The sequence below is a fragment of the Ciona intestinalis genome, chromosome 3 (assembly GCF_000224145.3).
Source record: "Ciona intestinalis chromosome 3, KH, whole genome shotgun sequence".
NCBI lineage: Eukaryota > Metazoa > Chordata > Ascidiacea > Phlebobranchia > Cionidae > Ciona > Ciona intestinalis.
Window position 1 is genome coordinate 3,468,514 of NC_020168.2, and position 23,044 is coordinate 3,491,557.

The 23,044-nt window shown below is 32.5% G+C and overlaps 1 protein-coding gene across 2 annotated transcripts in view; it reads right to left on the reverse strand.

Moving 5' to 3' along the window:
* LOC100183703 (transformation/transcription domain-associated protein) overlaps positions 1-23,044 on the reverse strand; it is a 78,114-nt gene that overhangs the window by 32,620 nt on the left and 22,450 nt on the right. For both annotated transcript variants that reach the window (XM_018811234.2, XM_018811233.2), the window contains exons 5-37: positions 22,551-22,655; positions 22,106-22,189; positions 21,652-21,708; positions 21,318-21,449; positions 20,765-20,839; positions 20,192-20,377; positions 19,743-19,881; positions 19,143-19,288; positions 18,383-18,520; positions 17,871-18,041; positions 17,478-17,601; positions 16,329-16,564; positions 15,628-15,822; positions 14,621-14,758; positions 14,111-14,330; positions 13,540-13,706; positions 12,686-12,751; positions 12,077-12,292; positions 11,277-11,375; positions 10,379-10,544; positions 9,738-9,878; positions 8,568-8,711; positions 7,834-7,976; positions 7,457-7,579; positions 6,908-7,054; positions 6,213-6,437; positions 5,728-5,871; positions 5,307-5,491; positions 4,617-4,875; positions 3,793-3,963; positions 3,220-3,375; positions 1,852-1,966; positions 698-903 (exon numbers count right to left, since the gene is read on the reverse strand). In XM_018811234.2, coding sequence (XP_018666779.1) covers positions 698-903; positions 1,852-1,966; positions 3,220-3,375; positions 3,793-3,963; positions 4,617-4,875; positions 5,307-5,491; positions 5,728-5,871; positions 6,213-6,437; positions 6,908-7,054; positions 7,457-7,579; positions 7,834-7,976; positions 8,568-8,711; positions 9,738-9,878; positions 10,379-10,544; positions 11,277-11,375; positions 12,077-12,292; positions 12,686-12,751; positions 13,540-13,706; positions 14,111-14,330; positions 14,621-14,758; positions 15,628-15,822; positions 16,329-16,564; positions 17,478-17,601; positions 17,871-18,041; positions 18,383-18,520; positions 19,143-19,288; positions 19,743-19,881; positions 20,192-20,377; positions 20,765-20,839; positions 21,318-21,449; positions 21,652-21,708; positions 22,106-22,189; positions 22,551-22,655 — 5,019 coding nt within the window. The remainder of the gene's footprint in view (positions 1-697; positions 904-1,851; positions 1,967-3,219; positions 3,376-3,792; positions 3,964-4,616; positions 4,876-5,306; positions 5,492-5,727; positions 5,872-6,212; positions 6,438-6,907; positions 7,055-7,456; positions 7,580-7,833; positions 7,977-8,567; positions 8,712-9,737; positions 9,879-10,378; positions 10,545-11,276; positions 11,376-12,076; positions 12,293-12,685; positions 12,752-13,539; positions 13,707-14,110; positions 14,331-14,620; positions 14,759-15,627; positions 15,823-16,328; positions 16,565-17,477; positions 17,602-17,870; positions 18,042-18,382; positions 18,521-19,142; positions 19,289-19,742; positions 19,882-20,191; positions 20,378-20,764; positions 20,840-21,317; positions 21,450-21,651; positions 21,709-22,105; positions 22,190-22,550; positions 22,656-23,044) is intronic.

A 23,044-nucleotide genomic window follows, 5' to 3' on the forward strand; every position in this document is an offset into this window, starting at 1 on the left:
TTGTGGAATTTTTATTAACGCGCCTTCAGACTAAAACCGAACGTGTTCGCGTGCGCTTTTTCTCCTTAATGACGTTATTAGCTTTCGGCCTCCGCCTATTCTTTATGGCGCACTCTCAGAAGCTTAGCTTTATACAATGTCCGATTCCATATTTAAAAATTAACGAAACTATTACAATTTATAAATTTTACATGCCTGGCTACAGGTAAAATACGATAAAACAAAATATGAATTAAATTCGACCGTATTCATAACGAAAAATCTACTCGTCAATACAACGTTTTAACTTTGTACTTCTGGATCCTATAATGGTGTAGAAATCGAGTAAACCTTTGATGGCATGTGGCCAATAGCCGGTGCGTCGCCTTTATATGCACTCGGCCGGCGTTGATTGACAGGTTTTTAATTAATTTCCCGGCTCGCAGATAACGCTACGATAGAACGCTACCAATAGAAACGACGCTGGATATGCACCGGTTATACAATTTCATTTGTTTCACCGCAGTAAATTAGTTGAATGACGTCATCGAATATTCGGATTCGATCGAATATTAGACCCTAGATATTCGGATTCGTCGAATCCGAATAGTTTTGATCTCAGCCCATCCCTAGTGCATATGACACAGCTGGAGAAAAAAATGTGATGATTTTTACAGTTTTAAAAAGTAGCAGAGAAATATTTTAAAGTATTCCTCACCATTCGTTTCTGCAGCATGCTGTAGTTGTTAGGCACATGTTCTTCAAACCAGGATTTTAGGAATTGAAAGTCAGTGAGGGTCCGTGTGGAAAAAGCTCGTAGTAGTTGAAACTGAAGTCCGACATCTGACGGATTTTTCGAGGCATATCGTAACAGACATTTACACAACAGGCGTGCTTCATCAAAATGGCAGTTAAGGCTTGTTTCTGTTGGAAAACAAAACAAATCTTATCAAATGATAAGAAATAAAAGTTATGCTTGTTATAAAAGAAATAAAAAAAATTATCAATTTTTATTTAATTTTTTTAAATAATTTTTTTTTTACAATTTTAAACTTAAATAAAAAGAGTAAAAATACACACAAAAACATTTATTTAATATAAAAGGTAAAGTTCCAAGTTCTTAATTTTATCAATAAAATAACATTTAACAAAGTAATAAACTGTTTAGCCATCTGCGTTTTACGACAGGTATATAAATTTAAAGAGATTTCGGCACAAAGCTGCGTTTGACATTAAAAGTTGTAAAACAGCTTGAAAATGGTGTATTGTTGATGTAAGTCTGTTTCATATGATTAAATGTTTTCTTTTAGGATATTCATGGGGATAGAGAATTCTGTCTATCATTTAAGATTATGGAACTTAAAGTTAAAATACAAAAAAAAAATTAAAATTAAACAAAATTTCAAAACGAATTCAAAATTCTGCATGTTAAAAAAAATTTAAAAAAATTATATTTCATACACTTCATACCAGCTTGTAAGTTATTAAGAACTTTGTGTGGGTAATTTTTTCCATACAGCTAAAATTGAGACAACAATTTAATGACTAATGGGTTGGAACAATGACTATTAAGTGCCTCACTGTATTTTCTCATTTGGTAGTAAACAAAGAACATTCAAAGGATTATAAAACCATATTCTCACGACTCCCATGGACGGTTGTTAACTATTTAAAACTCCCTAAGACTTTTAGATATTAGGTGTTAAAGGTTTCCTATCTCCTCCCACACTACTGTATATATATGTCAAATTTTATCTTTAAATTGATGCACATTTTGCATATATATCAAAAATATATATTTTTTTTAATTACATATTTATATCAATTATTCAATTACAAAATAAATGCAGCTTAAACTATTTTAAACTTCACCTTTTTCATGTTTCTTGTGAAATTCCGGTCGAATCCAGATCTCATGCAGCTTGTTCACAACGGGCATGTTTAAACTCAGAAATTGTGGGTTATGCTTTGATAAAATCCATATAACCTAAACAAATCAAATGTACTTCAACTATTTTGTATTTAGGTATAATATTTTGAGTGTAACAGCCATGATTTTCAACTAATTTAACTTTCAAGATCTATATAATGTAAAAAAATTAACAAAATTGTAAAAAAAATATTTCATGTAATTATGACTAATATTTTGGGTCTAACAGCCATGCTTTTTAACTAACTTGACTTTTAATTTACAGTTTAAACAATTTTTATGACCCTCATATTACTAGTAACTCATATTTCTTTATAACTTGTTTAATATTGTTTGCAAGAAAATTAACTTTAATGTGCCTACATATATATAGAAAAATGTTGCCATGATTTTTAAAACCACAGCAGAACAATATTTTAAAGTTAATTTAACTTGTGTATTCAATCATGATAATGAAAAACATATTAGTTTGAAACAATCAAAATACTAAAAAAATATATTTGTAATACTTTTGTTTTAATATTAAAAAATTGACAAATGTTTTTATTAAAAAATTTGCAATCAAATACATACACGGTGGTACAAATACAAATTTTGACATTTTATTATTTAAAAAATCAATCATTTTTTGGACATTCCGACATAATGTTATTTAAAAATCCTTTTATGACATATTAATATTTAAAAAATCATTTATATGTAATATAGTTACAAACATTGGGCAAATTATTGCTTAAAAGGAGATTTAAAAAATCATGCTTCTTTAATTTTTTTATTAAAACCCCCCCTTATTTTTTTTCTGGCTGCGCCACTGTACATACATGGTCAAACAGAATAGTAATATTCAGTGACTTACCAGTATTCCAAAGTATTGCAAGTATATAGTGTTAAACAGAATACTAAAAATAACATATAGCAGGGTGGGGGAAGATGGGACACCTTTTCATTCTATTTTCTATTCCAATTTGGTAGTAAACTGAGAACATTCAAAGAATTATAAAACTGAATTCTCACGACTCCAATAGACTATTGTTAATTGTTTAAAAAACGATCAGGATATTTGGATATTCTGTGCTAAATGTGTCCCATCTTCCCCCCTCCTACTATACATACACAGTGGCGCAGCCAGGGGGGTGTTTAGGGGTTCGCGACTCCCCCCCCCCTTTTAAACCAAAAAAAATAAAAATAAATTTAGAAAAAATAATTTTTTTTTCTTAAATTTTTTGAATAACCACCCCCCCTTATTTTTTTTTCTGGCTGCGCCACTGTACATACATGGTCAAATAGAATAGTAATATTCAGTCACTTACCAGTATTCCAAAATATTGCAAGTCTGCCATCTGGCTGGTCATGGCACCTGTGTCAGGACTTGCAGCGAAACAAAGACTAAGTATTTTCTGTGCCTTTTTTTCAAGATGTTCTCGTAAAATTTCACCGTTTTTATCGCTTCTTTTGAGGAAGGAGATCTGAATAGAAAAAATAGCCTTTTATGAAGAAGAAAAAATGCAAGCTTGTGACTTAAAACAACTGAAAAGGTCATTTTTAGGTATTGGCAAATCTGACGTAAATTTTATTTTGATGAACTTTGTACAATTTTTGTTGAGTTAAGTTTTTTTGTAAAATAATAAAAATGTGGGAAGTGAAAGCCAAGAAAAAGCACCAAAAAAGGCAATTGATTTTTTTCTTTATTGCTTTTTCCAAAAAAAGTATATCTGAAAATAAAAAATGGCGTTTATGAAAAAGAAATTAAATGGGAGATTGAAACTTGAGACAACTGGAAAGAGCAATTTAAAGTATTGGCAAGTGCGGCAGTAATTTCATTTTAAAACTACATAAAAATGCATAAAACAGATTGCATTAAACTACATAGAAAAATATTTTACCAATAATCTATTCCAGTGTCGATCAGCTGCTCCGAGCAGGAAAATATTGAGAGCTGCGTCTGCGTGCCGGGTCAGGAAGCATAAAAGTGGGGTACGTAGGGGACTTCCCACTTCTAACATTAACCCCGCTTCGGTTTTTACGACCAACACAATCAGAGGTTCCAACAATGCCTGGTTATAATATGAATTATTGTCAAAACATTTTTTTTAATTATTTGCCAAAACGCTATTTTTTTAAATTGTTGCCAAAACATTACTTTTTTTTTTCATCTTTCTTAATTATTGTCATCGTTTTTTTAAAAACAAACTTTTTTTAAAAATTGGCAAAACACCTTTTTTTTAACTATTGTCAAAACATTTTTTTTTTAAATAATTGTCAATACAATACTTTTTTTCAAACAATGTTTTTTTTTAACTTTTTTATTTGAATACATACAGCCAGGGGGAGGGTTTAGGGGGTCGCGGCAACCCCTCCTTAAAAAACAATTGAAAAAATCCTTTTTAAAAAATTTAAAAAAAAACTTTGAAAATTTTTTGATTAAAACCCCTTCTTATATTTTTCTGGCTTCTTCACTGTTTGTAAGGTATTACAAACTGCAACTCATATGGTATCTTTTAAATTTGGGCAATATAAGAAAAATACTCTGCCCAACAAAAAGTACTTTTTCCATGTGTGGGAAAACCTAATATTTAAAATGTATTACAAATTGAAACACATTTGGTATCCTTTAAAATTAGGCATCAAACAAAAAAAAAAACTTTTTAAGTTACTATCGCAAAATTTACATAATTTCTATATTTTTTTTATTTGACATGTAATTTACCTGTGGGGCCAATGGAATAAGATGGAATATTTCCAAGATGGCAGCACAGAGCTCTAACTCCTTGGTCACATCCGTTTTAGGGTCCTGACCATTAGTTGTAGCTGGAGTTGTAGTTTGTGTAGAAGCTTGTTTAAGTAACGCAGTGTCCAACCACTTAGTAAGGTGCGCGAATAATTGCTCACACAACTTTTCGTTGAATGTGTTCGGAAAGAGCCTTGACAGTGCCGCCAAGTGGTGGACTACAGTAAGGGTAAGATTTCTGGAACAAACAAAATAAGTTTAAATTTTGATTAAAAAATAAAATTAAGAAAATAAATATTTAAAATGTCAACAGAAATTTGTTTTATTCACTGAATAACCTCAGCTACCAATGTTAGATATAGTTAAATACCTGGATATCCTTTAACATAAAAAAAAACAACTAAATAGTAAAGGGGGGAAGATGGGGTACCTCGAGCACATAATATCTATATTTCAAGATCGTGTTTTAAACAATTAACAACGGTCTATGGGAGTCTTGAGGAAACGGTTTTATAACTCTGTGAATGTTCTTTGTTTACTACCAAATAGGACGAGAAAGTACAAAAAAAAGAGTTCTATCTTGCCCCACCATTTTTAAAACTATAAAAAAACACACAAACAACAACCACTACAAACACATAAAATAAAACCTACAAACACACAAGTCACCTGTAATCTCCCATCTTCAACAAAGTAGGACGCATTGCATTGTGTATAACATCAGTCTCGATCAGTTTTCCATCCGATTCTGTCCCTTTGAGAAACTGGCGTATACATTCTTCCGCAGTCGTCATCAATTCTTTACTTTCAGATCCAAGTTGTTTAAACAAAACGTTGATAATTTTCTCTTTCACCTTCAAAAATCAGTTTTTTAATAAAAAAGTAGTCAGGCTTTTTGGGTTGTAAAAATTGCACGCATTTTATCATGTGTTGACAGCAGCAAAATTTCATTTCAGGAAATTACAGTTTCATTTTACTGAAAGAATTGCTTTGTCTGTTTTTTTTAAGAAAATAACAACCGATGTTGTTAAAATTTACAATGACGTAAATGAAATAATTGAAACACAGTGAAGATCTTGAAATTAGGCACCTGTGGTATGTAGTAAAGAACAGACAAAGCTTTCATAGCACTCATTCTCAACGGGATAAGGCTTGCCACATTTTTATAGCAAGCCAGCTTCTTTAGTGCCGCGTCATCTGCCTCGCAAATATGAAACAGCTCGGTAAAGAAAACCTGAAAAAAAATTTTTTTAAATAATATACTAGTGGCTCATCTGGTATAAAAGTGAAGTGTATTTCCAACGTTTTATCTGCCATACTTTAGGCATGCCATACTAAAAGATCCAAAGCTATTTATGGCGAAAAACAAAAAGTGCTCACGGCATTCCCGGCTGCAGGACCTCACTTACACAAAAATCTTTAGGCATGCCATACTGTAAGATCACGATTTATTCATTGGGGAAACAAAAAAATGATCACTTTATAAGATCTCAAGTTATTTATAGTGAAAACAAAAAAATGCTCACTTTGTAAGATCTCAAGGTATTTATTACAGCAAACAACAAAAATGCTCACTTTGTGCTCCTTGACTGATAAGTCTAATGTGAACAAACGTGGTCGAAGAGAATTGCAGAAAGTATTTCCGTCCATCAAACCAATCTGTGTGTTGACTGGCTGGTGTCGTAGCAAATGTTTGCGCGGTGGTATCATGTCGGAAAGTACGTCGCGGTGAGGTGACATGATGTCCGTTACACTTGAATGGCCGGAGGTTTCAGCTAATATTTGGAGAGAACTGACAGCCTGTCGAAATGGAGGTGCTTTAGTAAATTCGGTAAAATACATCTTGTTAAAATGGACTTATTTCAATGCAAGATGCATTTTACTCAAGCCTTAAAATTAGTTGCTAAAACAAAAAGATGGTATGTGAGGTCTGGTGTGTATACTAACCTATAGCAATTGAACGATTTTTGCTTTGACGCATATTTAAAACAGGTATTTTAACAATTAGTTCAAATTAATGTAACCTGTTCAACTGCTACCCTGGTTTTATTTTAAATCTGATCTTTGCAAAAAAATAGATCATTTTATAATCGCAAAGAGTGTCTTTATATGGAAAATAACTAGTCGTTGTAACTACACTTTAATTCTAATGAAACGGTAAACTTTTTTATTATGATACAAAAAAGAAGAAAATAATTTCTTTTTTGAAAATAATTTTTATTTTTGTTTTATTCCGGGGTACGCCCTCAACGGTAATGTTAAGCACTCACTTGTTCTCTGACGAGTTTGTTCGGAGAGGTTACTTCTCTCACCAACTCATGCATGACTCGATTGAATGAAGTTTGTTGGAGTCGTAACGCATCTTGGTCTTCCGCCAACTCCCCAGTTAGTGGGGTGGCACATTTAATTAACAACTCCTGTTGACATAAATAGGGTAATTTAAGGATTAGTTCAGGTGACTACTGACTAGTATGTAATAGGATACTGGAACCAGCATTAAGCTAAATTTATTTTTAATAGTTAAAAAAGTATGTTCCGAAAATCCGAATTTTTGTATTACCTATACCAAAAATTTTAGTTTTACTTCTTGCCTTTTTATTTCAATTTACATTATTTTAAAACTATTTTTGTTTGATTTTTTGGAAAACTTTTTTGTGGTTATATTTTTTTACAAAACTGTATATTCCGTAAAGTAGCTAAACCATATTTTTCAGCCAAAAATAGCTAAACCACTTTCACACATACCGTAATTGTTAAATTTGTAAAAAAAATCACAAAACACAATGGTGCAGGAATCTGGCAAAAACACACACCCCCACCTTAAGAATATCTTTAGCTAAATCAACAGCTCCACTTGAGACTTCATTCGTAAGATCCATCATCACAAAGAGAAGGGCTCGTAAAAAGACATATTGTTGTTCCAATATCCATTTTATTGGCATCTAAAACAACAGTAAAGTTTTGACTAGAACTTAACTAATGTTGCCGCATTACTTGAAAAGTTATTTTAATGTTGTCGCATTACTTGAAAAGTTATTTTAATGTTGCCGCATTACTTGAAAAGTTATTTTAATGTTGCTGCATTACTTAAAAAGTCATATATTTTAACAGAAAATATTAAGAAAATATTATTAGGTTCTTTTATAACAGAAGATTTTAAGTCCATTAAATAGAAAAATAGTTTGGAAACACTGACCTGCTGCATAAGATATTGTATGGCGCAACAACCGCCATATTTAGCATACCATGCTCGATCGTAACAGCAAGCACACATACGTTCCACCACATAGGAAAAGATGGGAAGATTGGCCGACCTCTCACAAGACCCAAGAACAGTTTCTGAATAATTTTTCATTCAATTTTTTTTAAAACTTTGTTTCAAAAAAATTAATTTTTTAAACTTTTTCAACAAAGTACTTCACCTATGCATGGTAAATGGAGTAAACAAAAAATGACTTAAAATTTTTTCGTAAAAATTTTTGCTGTAAAAATTTAGTAAACCTTTTTGATGCAATAAGTACACATAAGTGAAATGAATATGTCTATTAAATGTTAATCGATAAACATAGATTTTAAAGCAGGAATGAGTAATGTCTTTCAAGGGGGAAACTATGACCCCAACTCTTAAGGCATTATCACCTTAATAACTTACTCTTATAGAAGAAAATCAGCATAACCATTGTTTTAAGCTTAATTTCTTTGAAATTTACCAAAATCTTCTGAAGTGACCACCCATAGTTGTCAAACACAGGGAACCTATTGACTGATGTAGGGAATCCAATATACTTTGGCCCTACTGGCCAGTACAGCCTAGTAAAAGTTGGTTTTGTCATAAAACGTGGGTGCTAAATCTTATGTAATTTCAAAATCTAGAATATCATGTCCCCCAGGACCCAAAACATTACACCTATGTTTAATATCAAAACTTACTTCCAACTTTGACCATAAGAAGAATAGCAATGTTCCCGATCTTACATAATTCCTTCTCCTCATAAGCCATGCACTCAGCAATTGCATCGACCAACACAAGGGGATCCATACCTGCTTGCATGCCTCCTCTTTCGCCATTGTATCCTGTAATACAATATTCTTACAGTAACAATTTAAATCACTTTTAATTTTCTGGCACTTTTAACACAAATATACCCAAGATACCCAATTCTCACAGATTCCTTAATTTTTACACATCATGTCCACTTAGAAGTTACAATGAATATAACTTTACATGAAGGATATTTATCCGGGCAGTTTAGAAATTGTAACACAGGTTTCCAATTTTTACACTTCATGCCCGCTTATAAGTTACTATGTATATAACTTTCCACGAATAACAATTATCCCGGCAGTTTAGAAATTATAACACAGGTTTCCAATTTTTACACTTCATGCCCGATTATAAGTTACAATCTATATAACTTTGCTTGGATGATAGTTATAATGGCAGTTTAGAAATTATAACACAGATAATCCATTTTTACACTTCATGCCCACTTATAAGTTACAATGTATATAACTTTACACGAATAACAACTTCATGCCTTGCTTAGAATTGTATATAACTTTAAACTTTACATGTATGACAATTATCCGGTATATTAGAAATTATAACACAGATAAGCTATTTTTACACTTCATGCCCGCTTTCAAGTTACATTGTATATGACTTTGCATGAATGATAAAGTGTCCATTGCATTACTGACTTAATGGTTAGAAAGCATGAGCATTAAGTGTTTTGCCGAAGGACACACAAGCCCACATGTGGCACCAGAAAAAAAACAATGTTTTATGCCCAAGTCATACTGTAGGGCACAATTTTATTTAATACAGCACATAAATATAAAATAATCTAAATTTACATGCAAATTTACTAGTAGTCAAGCTAAATAAATGGTAATACCGTTTTATCTTATCTATAATATTTCTATTTTGTTGTAAAACAGTGAACCTAAGCTATTAAATGTAAAAAAATACCCTAAATTTTAGTAAATATACAATTTTAAAAAATCAAATTTTATATAATGTAAAAAACAACCCACAATTTTTCAGTGAACTCTTAATAATACTTAAACTGGTAAAAATTAGGAAAATTTTGCACTTACCGAATAAACGTCTTTTATTCTGTCGAGTGGTGATAGGGAAAGGTCCAGCTTGTTGTGCGATCGCCACCAATGTATAATGCCTTACTATGTGAGCAACAAATGGCAGAGCTAACTTCCGTAGATCCTTAATCACCGCACACACTAAAATAAAAAAAAAACAGTTTTCAAAAAAAAAGTTTAAATTCAAAAAAAATTCAAGCGCCGAATAAAAACGACACCGACAAAACGCTAGTCGAATTTTAGCAGCGCAAAGGGAGCAGTTTCACAAAATAGATCTTCCAATTCAAAGAAATCTTGTGGTCTAGTGTCAATAACACACCCACATTAAATCAATGATTACTCCGGGTTACTATGGGCTATTTCATGGTTCACTGCGTTCTTAAAATTCAAACTAAAAGCAAACTGATTTTACTAAAAAAATGTATTTTTTTTAGAAAATGTCCTTTTATATTGTAATTAGGGAGATTCATAGTTCTCAAGAAATTCAAATTCAAAAAAAGTACACAGATATGCACTGTGACGACACATTCCGTTGATGGGGTGACAATGTTTCACACAGGGTTACGTGAGGTGTACGGCACTACAACAAAACAACAGCCTTGGTAATCATTAACTTCCAAGAGTGGAAAATTTGAACTCACTGAATGCGCCGGTGAGGGCTTGCTTGAACGCGTTTCTTGTAACCGAGTCTTGACATTTGTACAAAGCCGAAGCGGGCATTCGTGTGAACTCATCTTTGGTGAAACTTGAGTGGCGAATGAGGTGGGAGAAGTTGTCACTGCTGTCGCCGTTATTCATCATTCCGATCTTAGTTAAAATAATAATGATAATACTCTTCTGCTACCAGGCATAGTAAAAATAATATTTTAGTGCCTCATCTGGCATAAAACATAGTGTATTTTCAATGTATTGTCTGCCATACGGCGAGACTTTATCGGAAAATGTGCTTGATTTAATCCCAGATGAGCCCCTAAAATATTATTATTAATGATAATAATATAATAATAACTATTTGTTTCTGCGATTACGGTAGCGAAGATTTAGAAAAATTTTAAACAAAAAGACAGGATATAGCGACAAAACAACGGTTTTTTAAAACAAGCTTATAGTTAAAAACAAATTTACAAGTATTTGAAAAAAAATAAGTGTGGTCGCTACACTTAGCACACAAACGAGCCATCCATGTTAAATTATTATCAAGTTAGTCTTCTTCGAAAGAAAAGTGTGCATAAAATTGTGTTTTTTTATAATAATGTTAATTTACACACTCTATGTAAACTCTTAGCAACTTTGTGAAAAAGCCGAGATTTTATGCAACATGGCATTTTAAGTCTCAAAGACAGTAATAACAAATCAACTGCCTTATGGGTATAAAAAGGTGGGGCACAAATTTTTAGCATTGTAAAAAGGAAAAGTATTATAGCAGAAAGACAACACATGTTTTTATTGTGTAAAAACTCATAAAGTTTATAAAAGAGGGTACTGTTTAGCTAATAATATCATTAATTTAGCCAAGTATTTTTGTTATTTTTGACTCACCAAGAAACACTTGATAACTTCAAACGACTGCCTTCTGTAGTAATGTTCAGTGTTTGGACTTTTAAGACATTTTAATGCACTTCCTATTATATCCTTCACCTGAAATTAAAATTTAAATAATTTTAAACTTTTCTTTAAGTTTATAAAGTACATTGTAAGCTAGAATACATCAAAGACAAAAAATAACAGAAAAATGGCAGTTGTTACAGCAACTACTAGATAGTAATTTGTTGCTACTATGATGTAAGGCAGGATGAATGTTAAAGATTTTGTGTTATTTTTTGCCAGAAGTTGAATTGATCTGGATCTACTGATCGGTATTGAAATGTCCAATTAAATGACCCTTAAACCTTTAAACTTATTTAATACTAAATGACCTAAAGTGGGGGCAACAACAATTACAGCAACAATAATAATGACACCTAGCAACAACGTTAAATGAATAAATGATTGAAAGAATAAATGAATGTAACCTTATTCTTGTTGGTCAAAGCAGCGACAATTGTTATAACACAGGTGTTCTGTTTCAAACACCTTTTGCCTGCTTATGAGTTACCACTCGTTAACTTTGTGAGTAAATATATTTTTTATGTACGGCTAACAATTTGGAAATTCCATTATTAACCACTGAGTTGGAGCAATTGTCATTAAGTGTTTTGCCCAAGGACACACATATGTCCACAATGATAGCAGCGACAAGCCTTGAACCTGAACCTCTAGGTTAGAGGCTGTGTGCTAACAACTGTGCCACAGCTGTTAGCAAATAACATAAATAACAAAATGAATTTGAGTTAACTTACCGGTAATGGAACCTCTCCCTTACAATCGACGAATCTAAGTTTCACACACGGACCTATAGATCCTGAATCATCAAAAGCGAGTCTCTGAGCTTCTTTCAACATCTTCCGGTTCGATCCTCCGAACTTCCCGAGGACTCTGAACGCAACATGAGCGATGTCATCCGAAGGATTACGAAGGGTCCTCCACAGCGCTTGCATCAGTTCGGCTCGTACAGGCTGAGGATAAACAGGAAGGAATTAAGAAATATAATGAAATGAAGGAATGAATGAATGAATGTAAATTGTTGATCCCTGCATGGTTAAGCAACATTTTTTTAAATATATAGAAGAAAATATTCACAACTCATAAGTTACTACTGAGTTGGAATTTAGACGTCCCAAAAGGTTATTTCTGAGCTGGAGCAATTGCTGTTAAGTGTCTTGCCAAAAAACACAAATGGAAGAGTAATATTTATTATTCTATTTATTTATATTTTTTGTGTATTTGCCAGTATTTGCAAAACAGAAAACTTTAATTGTGATGTTTAGTAAAGATTCTATATGAAAATGCAATAAAACAATACAATATAATAGAAATGCAATAAATTTCACATAAAGAAACTTTTTCACCTGAATGTGATCATATAGAAAGTCTGGTTGAAGATTATCCACACACAACTCCAGTGTTCTCAAGCCCTGTGTAATATTAAACAAATGTAATAACTTGAAATAGACAACCATGTCTTTCAAAAATAAAATCCTATAACAAGTAACAACATAAACTTTATTTTTAATATTTTTAAAAATTTTCAGTATGTTATGAATTTATAATACAAATGACTTGTAATAAATTATGCGAATCTGACTGTGATCTGATGTTCATATAGTTGAATGAATCTTGTATAGTAAAGTACAGTAACATAAAAAGTGGGTTTATATACAAGGTGAGTTATTCAAAAAAACCTAAAAAATTTGTTTAAGATTGTAATATAATTGTTTTAAGAGAATTTGTACCAAACAATAGAATATTTAGAGGACCATTCTAATAGATTATACTAGTAGTAGTAATATATATATATATTAGATTGCTGAACAAAAATCGATCACTGTATTCAGTTGAACATTTTATAAAAAAAATCCTTTTTATGTTTAAATAAACAGCAAGTTATCTTAGTAAGACAAAAAAAGGTCTTCTTGCTTATTATGTTTATTCTTATGGACTCTGAGTCTCTGAATCAAACATAAAAATATTGCAATGCAAAAAGTTAGTTTATCACTGTATTATGTTGCATTAGGCTTAATACTAGATTTTTTAAAAATAGATTAGATTATAAAAGATGTAATAAATTACTGTAAAAATAGATTTTTCCCGGGTTATTAGTGTTTGTCACTGTATTTTTTTGCCCTTATACAGGACTGGATTTTTAATATAGATCAGATTATAATAAAATTACTGTACAAAATATTTGAGAAATAGCTTGTACCTGTGTTATTAGTGTTTGTGAACCATTTAGGGCAGAAACAAGAGGATCCATCAACATAGGGAGGTATGGAAGCAAGGAGCTTAACCTCACAGGCACTGTCAAGCACAATTCAACGAACAAGTCCTTCATGTGTTGTTTATGTAATCCACTTTGTAAGCTGTTTAAACCTGAAAATAAATTTATGTTATAGCCTCTGGATTTTTTGAATGAATGAATGTAACTTACTTTATCCTCGCATGGCCGGAAAATGACAGTTGTTATAACACGGGTGTTCATACACCTCATGCCAGCTTACGAGTTACCAAGTATGTTAATTTGTAGGTGATTGCTTTTTTTGGATTTTTTCATGTATAGCTGATAATTTGGACAACCCATTAATGAGCACTGGCTTCTAGCAATTGAGGTTAAGTTTCTTAACCAAAGACACATACGCCCACAATGATAGCAGCGACGAGCCATGAACTCATTACCTCTGGGTTATAGGCAGGCGTGCTAATCACTTTGCCATGGCACCGAACAGTATCGTATTTCATACAGAACAGAATCAGTATCGTAGAGCAAATATAAGCACCTTGTAGTAAGTTGGGCAGCAGAGGTAGGAATTCTCTGTAGAGTGAATCATGGCTTCCACCACCTATGGACCTGAACAGTGCACGCAGCAGAAGGAAGTAGTTGTACGGGTCATGCGCGGTGTTTGCGAGAGCCATTGACTTTGTTACAATTGTGTGAAGATGAGGTTTCAACATCTGTTCATTCTCGTTCGCAAATAAAGACACAGATCCAAAGACAAGCTACGTTTAAAATAGAAGAAATTACTTGTGTTGAAACTTTTATTCATTAAAATAGCATTTTTCAAAATTATATTTTTTAAATTTTTCAGCAAGATTAAATTTTTCACCAAGATTAAAATTTTCATTTCTTAGTTGGAATTATAATTTATTAAAATAACATTTTTTTTTACTTATTTTGAATTTTTAACCAAAATTAAAATTTTAATTTATTTTTGGTATTATACAAAACATAAAAAATAACCACAAAACTAAAGATTACTTTCTGTTTTATAAACAAACCATTTTTTTACCTTAAATAACTTGAGATAGAGATTAGATTGTTCACCAGGTTTCCCCATGTCTTCAAGACGCTCCAGTAAAAACTCGACAAGAATTGTAGCAAATGTAGCCGAGGTGTGGGGACTCGCAAGGAAGGAGTTCGCCACAATCTGCAACATTCAATTACAATTAAACTGTAAAGATTAGGCTTGAGGTGTATATGCGTTTAGCATCCTGCGTGTTTTGGGTAATTGTTCAATCCTGGCATAAATCTTAAGACCCATAGTGTGCCTCGCTGCAAGACCTTACCCACCTAAAAAAGAGTATCTGTTCAAAATGCAAAAACATCCTAATAAAACTGTATATATTAAGCTTAAGGTGTATATGTGTTTAGGATTCCTTTAGCACACAATATCCAAATATCCTAATCTTGTTTTAGACAATTAACAGCAGTTTATGGGGGTTGTGAGAATATAGTATAATAATTCTTTGAATGTTCTGTTTACTACTAAATAGGACAAGAAAATACAGTTAAAAGGTGTCCCATCTTCTCCCACCCTACTGTATACAAGTCTTGTTGTTTTATTGTATGGCTGCCAACTTGGACAACCCATCAGTAACAAATGGGTTTGAGCAACCACTGTTAGATGTCCTACTTAAGAACATCTACAAAAGCAGTAGCATAAAGCTTCGGTATGCTCTGTCCACAAGGCTTGGGCTATAAACTGTTCAATTAGCTTCATTGTACATAATAATGAGTGATGACTTAGGTAGATAGTACAGGGTGTTCAGAAGGTCACTGTGCACCTCTGTAATAATTTGTCATTCAGTGTTTTCCAAGAGAGCGGCTGAGGTGTTTAGAAACAAAAAAAGAAGGCCATAAACTAGCATTGATGCTAACGGGGTGAATTTCAATTTATTTATATTATTTATAACTGTCATTTATTTTTACCTCTTTGGTTCTATACTGAAACATGTCTGTTAATAAAATGTAAGTGTATTATATTGGCATATGTTCCACCGAAGCAACATATCTAACCTGCAGTGCATAGTTGTTGTGAATCCTATCAACCACATATGTGATAGTGGCAGAAAATATTTCTCTGAAAGTAAGAGGGTTCATCATGGTGAAGACCCCGGCAAAATGTTCCAAAACTTCTTTCTCTTCCTTCATGCGCATCGTCGGGCAGTTTGACGGACGAACGCTCATTTGACCATTTGATGCAACGTTAATCTAAAAGCATTCAATTTAATTGAATGAATGTAACTTACATTTTCCTCTGGCCGAAAAACGACAGTCGTTATAACACAAGTGGTCTGTTTCATACACTTTGTGCTAACTTACGAGTTACCATATCTGTTATTTTGCGGGTGATTTATGAAAATTTTTTATGAAAGTGTGTCCTACAGTGTGGCACGCCACGGGCCTGAGATTAAGACTACTGGTATAAATGGTCAACTAAAATTATATTCCTTATTATGGTAAAAGCAGGTAAAATACTATTATTTTAGCATTAAGTATGCCAGTACAACACTTTTTAAGCACAAAAATTGATATAAACTTGAATGGTGCCAATTCAAAAAAAAATTATGTTTAATTGAAAGTAAATTTTGAAATGTGAAACAGATATAAACTTGAATGGTACTGATTCCAAAAAAATAAATAACCAATATGTGAGTTTATTTGTAATTTTAAAAAAATGTAAATCAGATATACAGACATTACAATAGTTTCCATACCTGGTATATATCAAGTGCTTTCAAAGCATATCTGACCAGTTTAACAAACAGCTCCGTTTCTTCTGGCAAGAACTGTTTATTTGAAGCTGATATTCCCAACCCAGATGTACTGGCCGTATCTTTTCCAGCTTTGCACGACCCAGCACCCCAAGTGATGGTCTTAACCCCACAAACTAAAGTTTTCACGAGGCTGCGGCAGTCTGCTACTGATACGACCCCAGGAGTTTTGCTGTCATCTAAAAATAAAGAAACTTGGTTGAAAAACCCATGTCACATAACAGATTTTATTCTATGTGAGTAAAGTCCCGCGGCGTGGCATACCATGGGTCTTAAGATTTAGGCCAAAACACAATTTGTTATGTGTTAGGGGTGGGTTAGGAATCTCCACTAGCATTATATATTTATAATATATCTATATATATATATATTCATTACAAGATTACTGCCAAACACTGAATATGTAAAATGGCTTTTTGGGAATATTAATTGTTCATCCCATTCAGGTCGCCATAAAATTGACAGGAAAAATCCTATGTGACAAAACAGATTTTATTCTATGTGGTTAAGGTCACGCAGCTTGTATGTCATGGTTCCCAAGATTTCGGCCAAAACAGATTAGGCAATTTGTTATGTGTTAGGGTAGGATTCTCCACTAGCACCATTAATTCATATACAAGATTACTGCCAGACACTGAATATGTAAAAAAGCTTGTTTTGGGAAAATTAGTTGTTCATCCCATTCAGGTTGCCATAAAATTAACAGGAAAAAAAGTATATTGTCTTTATATATATATGGTAACCTGTGAAATTTATTAAGTGATATAAAGCATGAATGCAAATAATATTTTAAGATATAAATACTTTATATAAGTTGTATATATATTTCACAATCTACTAAGTTCTAAATTAGTGAGTTTTCACTAAATTGCTGTGTTTTATTATAAGATGTTAGACAGCATTCTGTGGCAGTAAAAATAAGTTTCTTGCACAATTGTTTCAGGTGGTTTTATATCTTTGGTCGCATTTTTTATTTAATTGTGATATATTAATTTTAAAAAAGAGGTCTTTGTTCAGATCTTTAATGGGTGTTTGTGTGCTTCGAAAAAATTTAAAAACCCTTGTTCTAAACAAAATCAAACACTTGTTCACCTGGTTTAAGTTCTTTGTCAAGTTCTGGAGATTTACTGCTTGGGAGTTGTGAACTTGATGTGACCGCTGCGCTGGTTGACGCCTGAGCACTGAGGGAAAATGGTGCGGCAGAAGCGCTTGCGTTCTGGTGTGGAAAAATTAAAATGTTATTATCATTTTTATGAATATGAAAATGCGGTGTTACCATGTTAAACTGATGTAAAAGAATGAACAATTCCTAAAACTGTATAATAATTTGCCTGGGGTAATGGTCATAAATCCCAGATCTTTGAAAAAACTTTACCCACAAAGAACAGAATCATAATTTGGCACCTGACGAAAAAAAGAGCCAAAAAGCAACTAAATTCAAAACCTGCTTTAAATTTTTAAGAAAAACAATAAAAAAAATCTCACGGTGGTTGTTGAATCAGTCTGGCCACTAGCTGATGCAGATCCATTGCTTGCAGTTGAAGATTCAACTTGTTTGCATTTGGAGAACAGGGTGGGTAAAACATGCTTGGTGATCATGCGGAACTTTAACACAAACACCTCCAGCATTCTCATCAAGTTTTCCCGCCCTTGTTGCTGGTTAAACAGGAGGGCATATTAAACAGAAGCTTATACAGAAAGTTATATATAGTAGGGTGGGGGAAGAGTGGACACCTTTCCATTCTATTTCTCACCCCATTTGGTAGTAAACAAACAACATTCAAAGAATTATAAAATTGATTCCCGCCTCTCCCATAGACCGTTGTTAATTGTTTTAAACAAGATCAAGGTATTTGGAGTTATGTGCTAAAGGTGTCGCGTCTCCCCTACTCTACTATAGGTATTAAATACAAAGCTTATACAGACAAAAAAAAACATAAGGACAAAAATAAAATGACCAAAAAAAAACTAACAACAATTCAAAAAGCTAGACAAACCGGGAGTTTTTCGCTTTCACTTTTCTTGGTTATACCTTCCACCAAATGCAACAAAAGTTTGCACGAAATAGTTTGAAACGAGCTGGGTAAAGAATCATCATGGACGTTCTTCGCAAACAAGTGTACAGCAGATGAAAGCTGGGTGGAAATAAAGTGTGTTTTATCATCGTATATCTTTCTAATGTATTTTATGAAGGAAACAATGTTCATTTTGTTCCAAAAGTCTTTCTAAATACACTTTTGCATTGTGACTATAGGTTCAAGGCCATGGCAATGTCATGCTAACATTTTAACTGAAGAATATGGAGGACAATACATGACAAAGATACCAATAGAGAGTGAATGTAACTTGCTTTATCCTTGCGTGTCTAGTAAAACGACGGTTATTAAACCATGCATAGCTGATAATTTGGAAAACCCATTAGTGACCACTGGGTTGGAGCAATTGACATTAAGTGTCTTGCAGAAAAACACATATGCCACCAATGGTAGCAGCAACTGACCACTGGGTTGGAGCAATTGCCATTAAGTGTCTTGCCCAAAGACACATAAGCCACCAATGTTAGCAGCGACGAGCCTTGAAACCATTACCTCTGGGTTACAGGCAGGCGCCCTAACCACTTTGCCACGGCACTGGACAGAAATACTATGTAACTTTTAGGCAGAACTCTTAATGACAATTGCTCCAGCTCAGTAGTTTCTATGTTACTTACTGTCTTTAAACACTAAAGAAAATTAATACCTGGTTTAGCAATCTTACCTGAGCAAGTGAGAGTTGTCCTCTTACATGATGAGTGAGATCAGCTAACGTGCTGTATGCAAGTGTTCGTAATGTTTCCCTTGCTGACCAACCAGTGCCAATTAATATATCTTCATTAAGAAGTCGATCCATATGAGGCACAAACCCTGGGAACAAATTTAGATTTTTTTAAAAAATACCGAAGTTAGATTTTTCTACTGTTAAAAGTTTTTGTATTAGTTTTTGTTAAAAAATAGTTTTATTAGTTTTTGTTAAGAAATAATTAATTCCTCTGTAGTTCTTTACGAACACATGCAATGTGAACTGCCATAATTTAAACCAATCAACAGATGTTTGTATTTCAAAAAATTTCTGCTGTGTTGTAACAACTGCCGTTGCCCAACCACGGAAGGACAAGAAAATATTTTTGAAAAATATGTTCTGCCTGATCATGTTTTACACAATTAACAACACTACAACAGTCTATGGAAGTCGTAAGGATACGGTTTTATAAATCTTTAAATGTTTTTTATTTACTCTTAAATGGGTTGAGAAAATATGTTGAAAAGATGTCCTATCTCCCCCCATTACTATATATATGCAATTTTCACAAAAACTCACTTGTTTTGAGGTCAGTGGCAAGAATATGTCGCACAGCAATAAGCAACTCCTTGCGCAAGGAAGCCACCTCGGGTGTGCAGTTGGTTAGCAACTGAAGCATTGCTTGCACCATCTCATTTGAATATTGTTTGATGTTTTCCTGTAAAAAGCAAAAGAAGTAGCAAAAAAATATCAAAAAAGGAAGAAAATTGCAATGTACGTAATAAAAGATATTAACTCGAACAAAAAAATGACAAAATATTTTGCAAAAGTTGCTATATTAGACAGAATAATTTTACATGGTCACAATAAAACATTAAAAACTCCTGCAGAAATATTTTTAAATTTTATTACATTATAAAGTAGATTTGTCCCACAAAAGCAGACTAAAGTTGAAAAAATGTTAAAGTAGTAAAAACATATTTTTTTACAACTTTTTTAAAGCGAAAATATAAACAAAAATTTCTCACCTGATAAAGTCTGACAAAAAAAGCAACAAACGAGAGAGTTTTAACTTGAGCTGCTGTAAAGTCAACAAACAGTTCATGATTGAAAGTGGAGGAAACTCTTGCTGCTTGTGAAGGTTGTAGTAGCAGGGTCTTCATTATAAGAGGTATGAACTCTGCCACTACATTCTGTGTGGCTTGCTTGTATAACTGTTTATAAATAAATGAGCTTAACTTACTTTATCCTCACAAGGGTGGAAAACGTCAGTCGTTAAACATGAGTGTTCTGTTTTATACACCTCGTGCCAGCTTACCAGTTACCAAGTATGTACTTTGTTTGTGATTAGTTTTTGAGACTTTTTCATTTTTATATATTTTAAGTGTTGTGATAATTTGGACAACCCATTAGTGACCACTGGGTTGGAGCAATTGCTGTTAAGTGTCTTGCCCAAGGACACATACACCCACAATGGTAGCTAGGCGGGCCAATATGTAGGACCTTACCCAAGCAGAATTAAATAAAGAAAACCTGTTAAGCCCAATTGACAGCTAATGACATTGTATCTTATAGTTGCATGCAAATATTCAAGTGCCCACCTGGTACATTAAAACGACAGTGATTGGAATTTCTTGCAAAACTTTCATCGAGTTCAATGCTTTTGGAATCACCGTCTGGAAATCAAACAAATTAGGTTGAGAATAAATAACAGACCGCCACAAAAATATACACAAAAGATAAAACATTAATGCGTATTGCAAAGAAAGAACAGTTAATGGCATTCATGGTGTAAATTGGAGCTTGATAATATATAAAACGTGCAATGTGACTTATATTTGAATTGAAATATATGCATAAAGTGAAGTACTGACAGTGTAGAAGAATTTTTGAACGAAAAATAAATCATTTTAATAGAAGAATGTAACTGTATCACATTTCATCATTTAGTAAACACTCTGGACTTTAAATTTTAAAATTCAATCAATTTTTGCAGTTTTTTTGTAAAACACTTATTTAATTTTATACATGTATATATCTGCCTACCACTATCCAGAAATAAATTGGAACCATCAAAGACTTAGTAAAGGCAACAAAAGACATACAAGTGTATAAACTTATTTAGGAATATTCAAACGTAGAGACAACACTTACAGTAACAGTTTTCCCCCCAGGACTCGGGTTACCGGGTATTCCTGCTCGAAAAGTAACTTGTGTCACTGTTCCAATACGTTGTGGATCAGGTAGACCTCCTTCTCGTATGGTCGGGTTTTCAAATAACCAGATCTATGTTATGAGGAAATGGGTAGTGCATGTTATAAGTCTGTGTGTTCTGTGGCATAATCATGTTGATGTAATGAGATGTCAATTTAATATGCTTAAGACTGCGTGAAAGTCTGTATTTTGATCAGGTATGTGTATCCAGTTTTATATTTACAAAGAAAAAAAAAGAACTTTTAAATGTATAATTATAAATTGAATTACGCACCATGTTTTGTGGTAGGTCTCCATAGATTCTTTTTACCAAGGATAAAAAGTTCTGAATCTGTTGAAACAATATTATATAATGGTTTAAATACGTATATATATCTTTATATTATAGGTATACATACAAATACTTCTTAGAAAACTATTTTAAATGATAGTATAAAATACGCAGTTAAAATTTTTCAAATGCGTTGAAATTTTATGTTGAGTCTCGAACTAAGCTAGAACACTCACTTTCGGACGCAAAAGGGCGTTGAAATAATGGGCCAAATCTGGCTTAAATCCCAGGCTCCTTAATAACCTTACACATATGGAAAAAATAGAATAGAAACTAGAACAGTGGGCATGGTTTGCAAGATAAAACACATCGCCCATGTTATAATGATTGAATTTTTTTAAATGATTTTTTTTTTTGAATGATGATAATTGGCTGATTGAAATATTTAACTACAAACCTCTGGAGCAATTTGTGGTCGAAACTGCTTATGTAGCTCGATTATAATCTTGATGCAAACTTGAACATTTTCTTCATTGTCCACCTTTTAAGTGAAGAGTAAAGTATCATTTTATAAAAAAATGTAAAATTTCAAAAATCCAACAAACATAATTCGTTTTTTACTTTCAGTTTAATGACCAAAATAATAATAGAAAAACTAACTGAAGGTAACTATCTTATCTTATAACATAATAAATATAAAATATATATATAGCCTACTATACATATATTTATAAACTTTATTTCAACAAAAATATTATCCTGCTTTCTGTGGAAATGAACTAACTATTGACTTATACACACACAGTAATGTTATGCACAACTTTTCATTTAAAATATGCAATATGTATAGGCAGTAAAAAAAATCGATAAACTTAATTTTTTTACTAAATGTTGTAGTTTACCTCAAGCAGTTGAAAGCAGAGATTGAGAATATTTTTAACATGAGGACGCAGATGATCATTTGTTGGTATTCGGTGCAAAATATCAAGAACTAACTTGCGCAGTTGCTAAATAGGAAAAGAAAACATTTAATATTTATATATATTTAGGAATTTTTAAAAGCAAAACAAAATGAGAAGTTGAATTGAACAGAAGACAAGGCTTGTAGCTTTTTGTAGCACTGGGGAAATTTTTAAAAGAAAAAACATTGGAGCTAAAATTAAAGCTAAAAAACGTTTTTTGTTTTGTTTGTTTTTTAATCGAACTGAAAATTGTAATGTTCTAATCAGGTCACCTTTATTTGGGTTAACAACATTCAAAGTTATAACAACCACGCTTATTTTCTTCCAATTAAATATAAATAAGTTTTTAGTTGTGTGGCCCTTCATTATTACGCCATTGTATACGCCCCAGTAATCGTCACGCCATTTGGTTGTGTTGTGTGTTGTAAACCGTG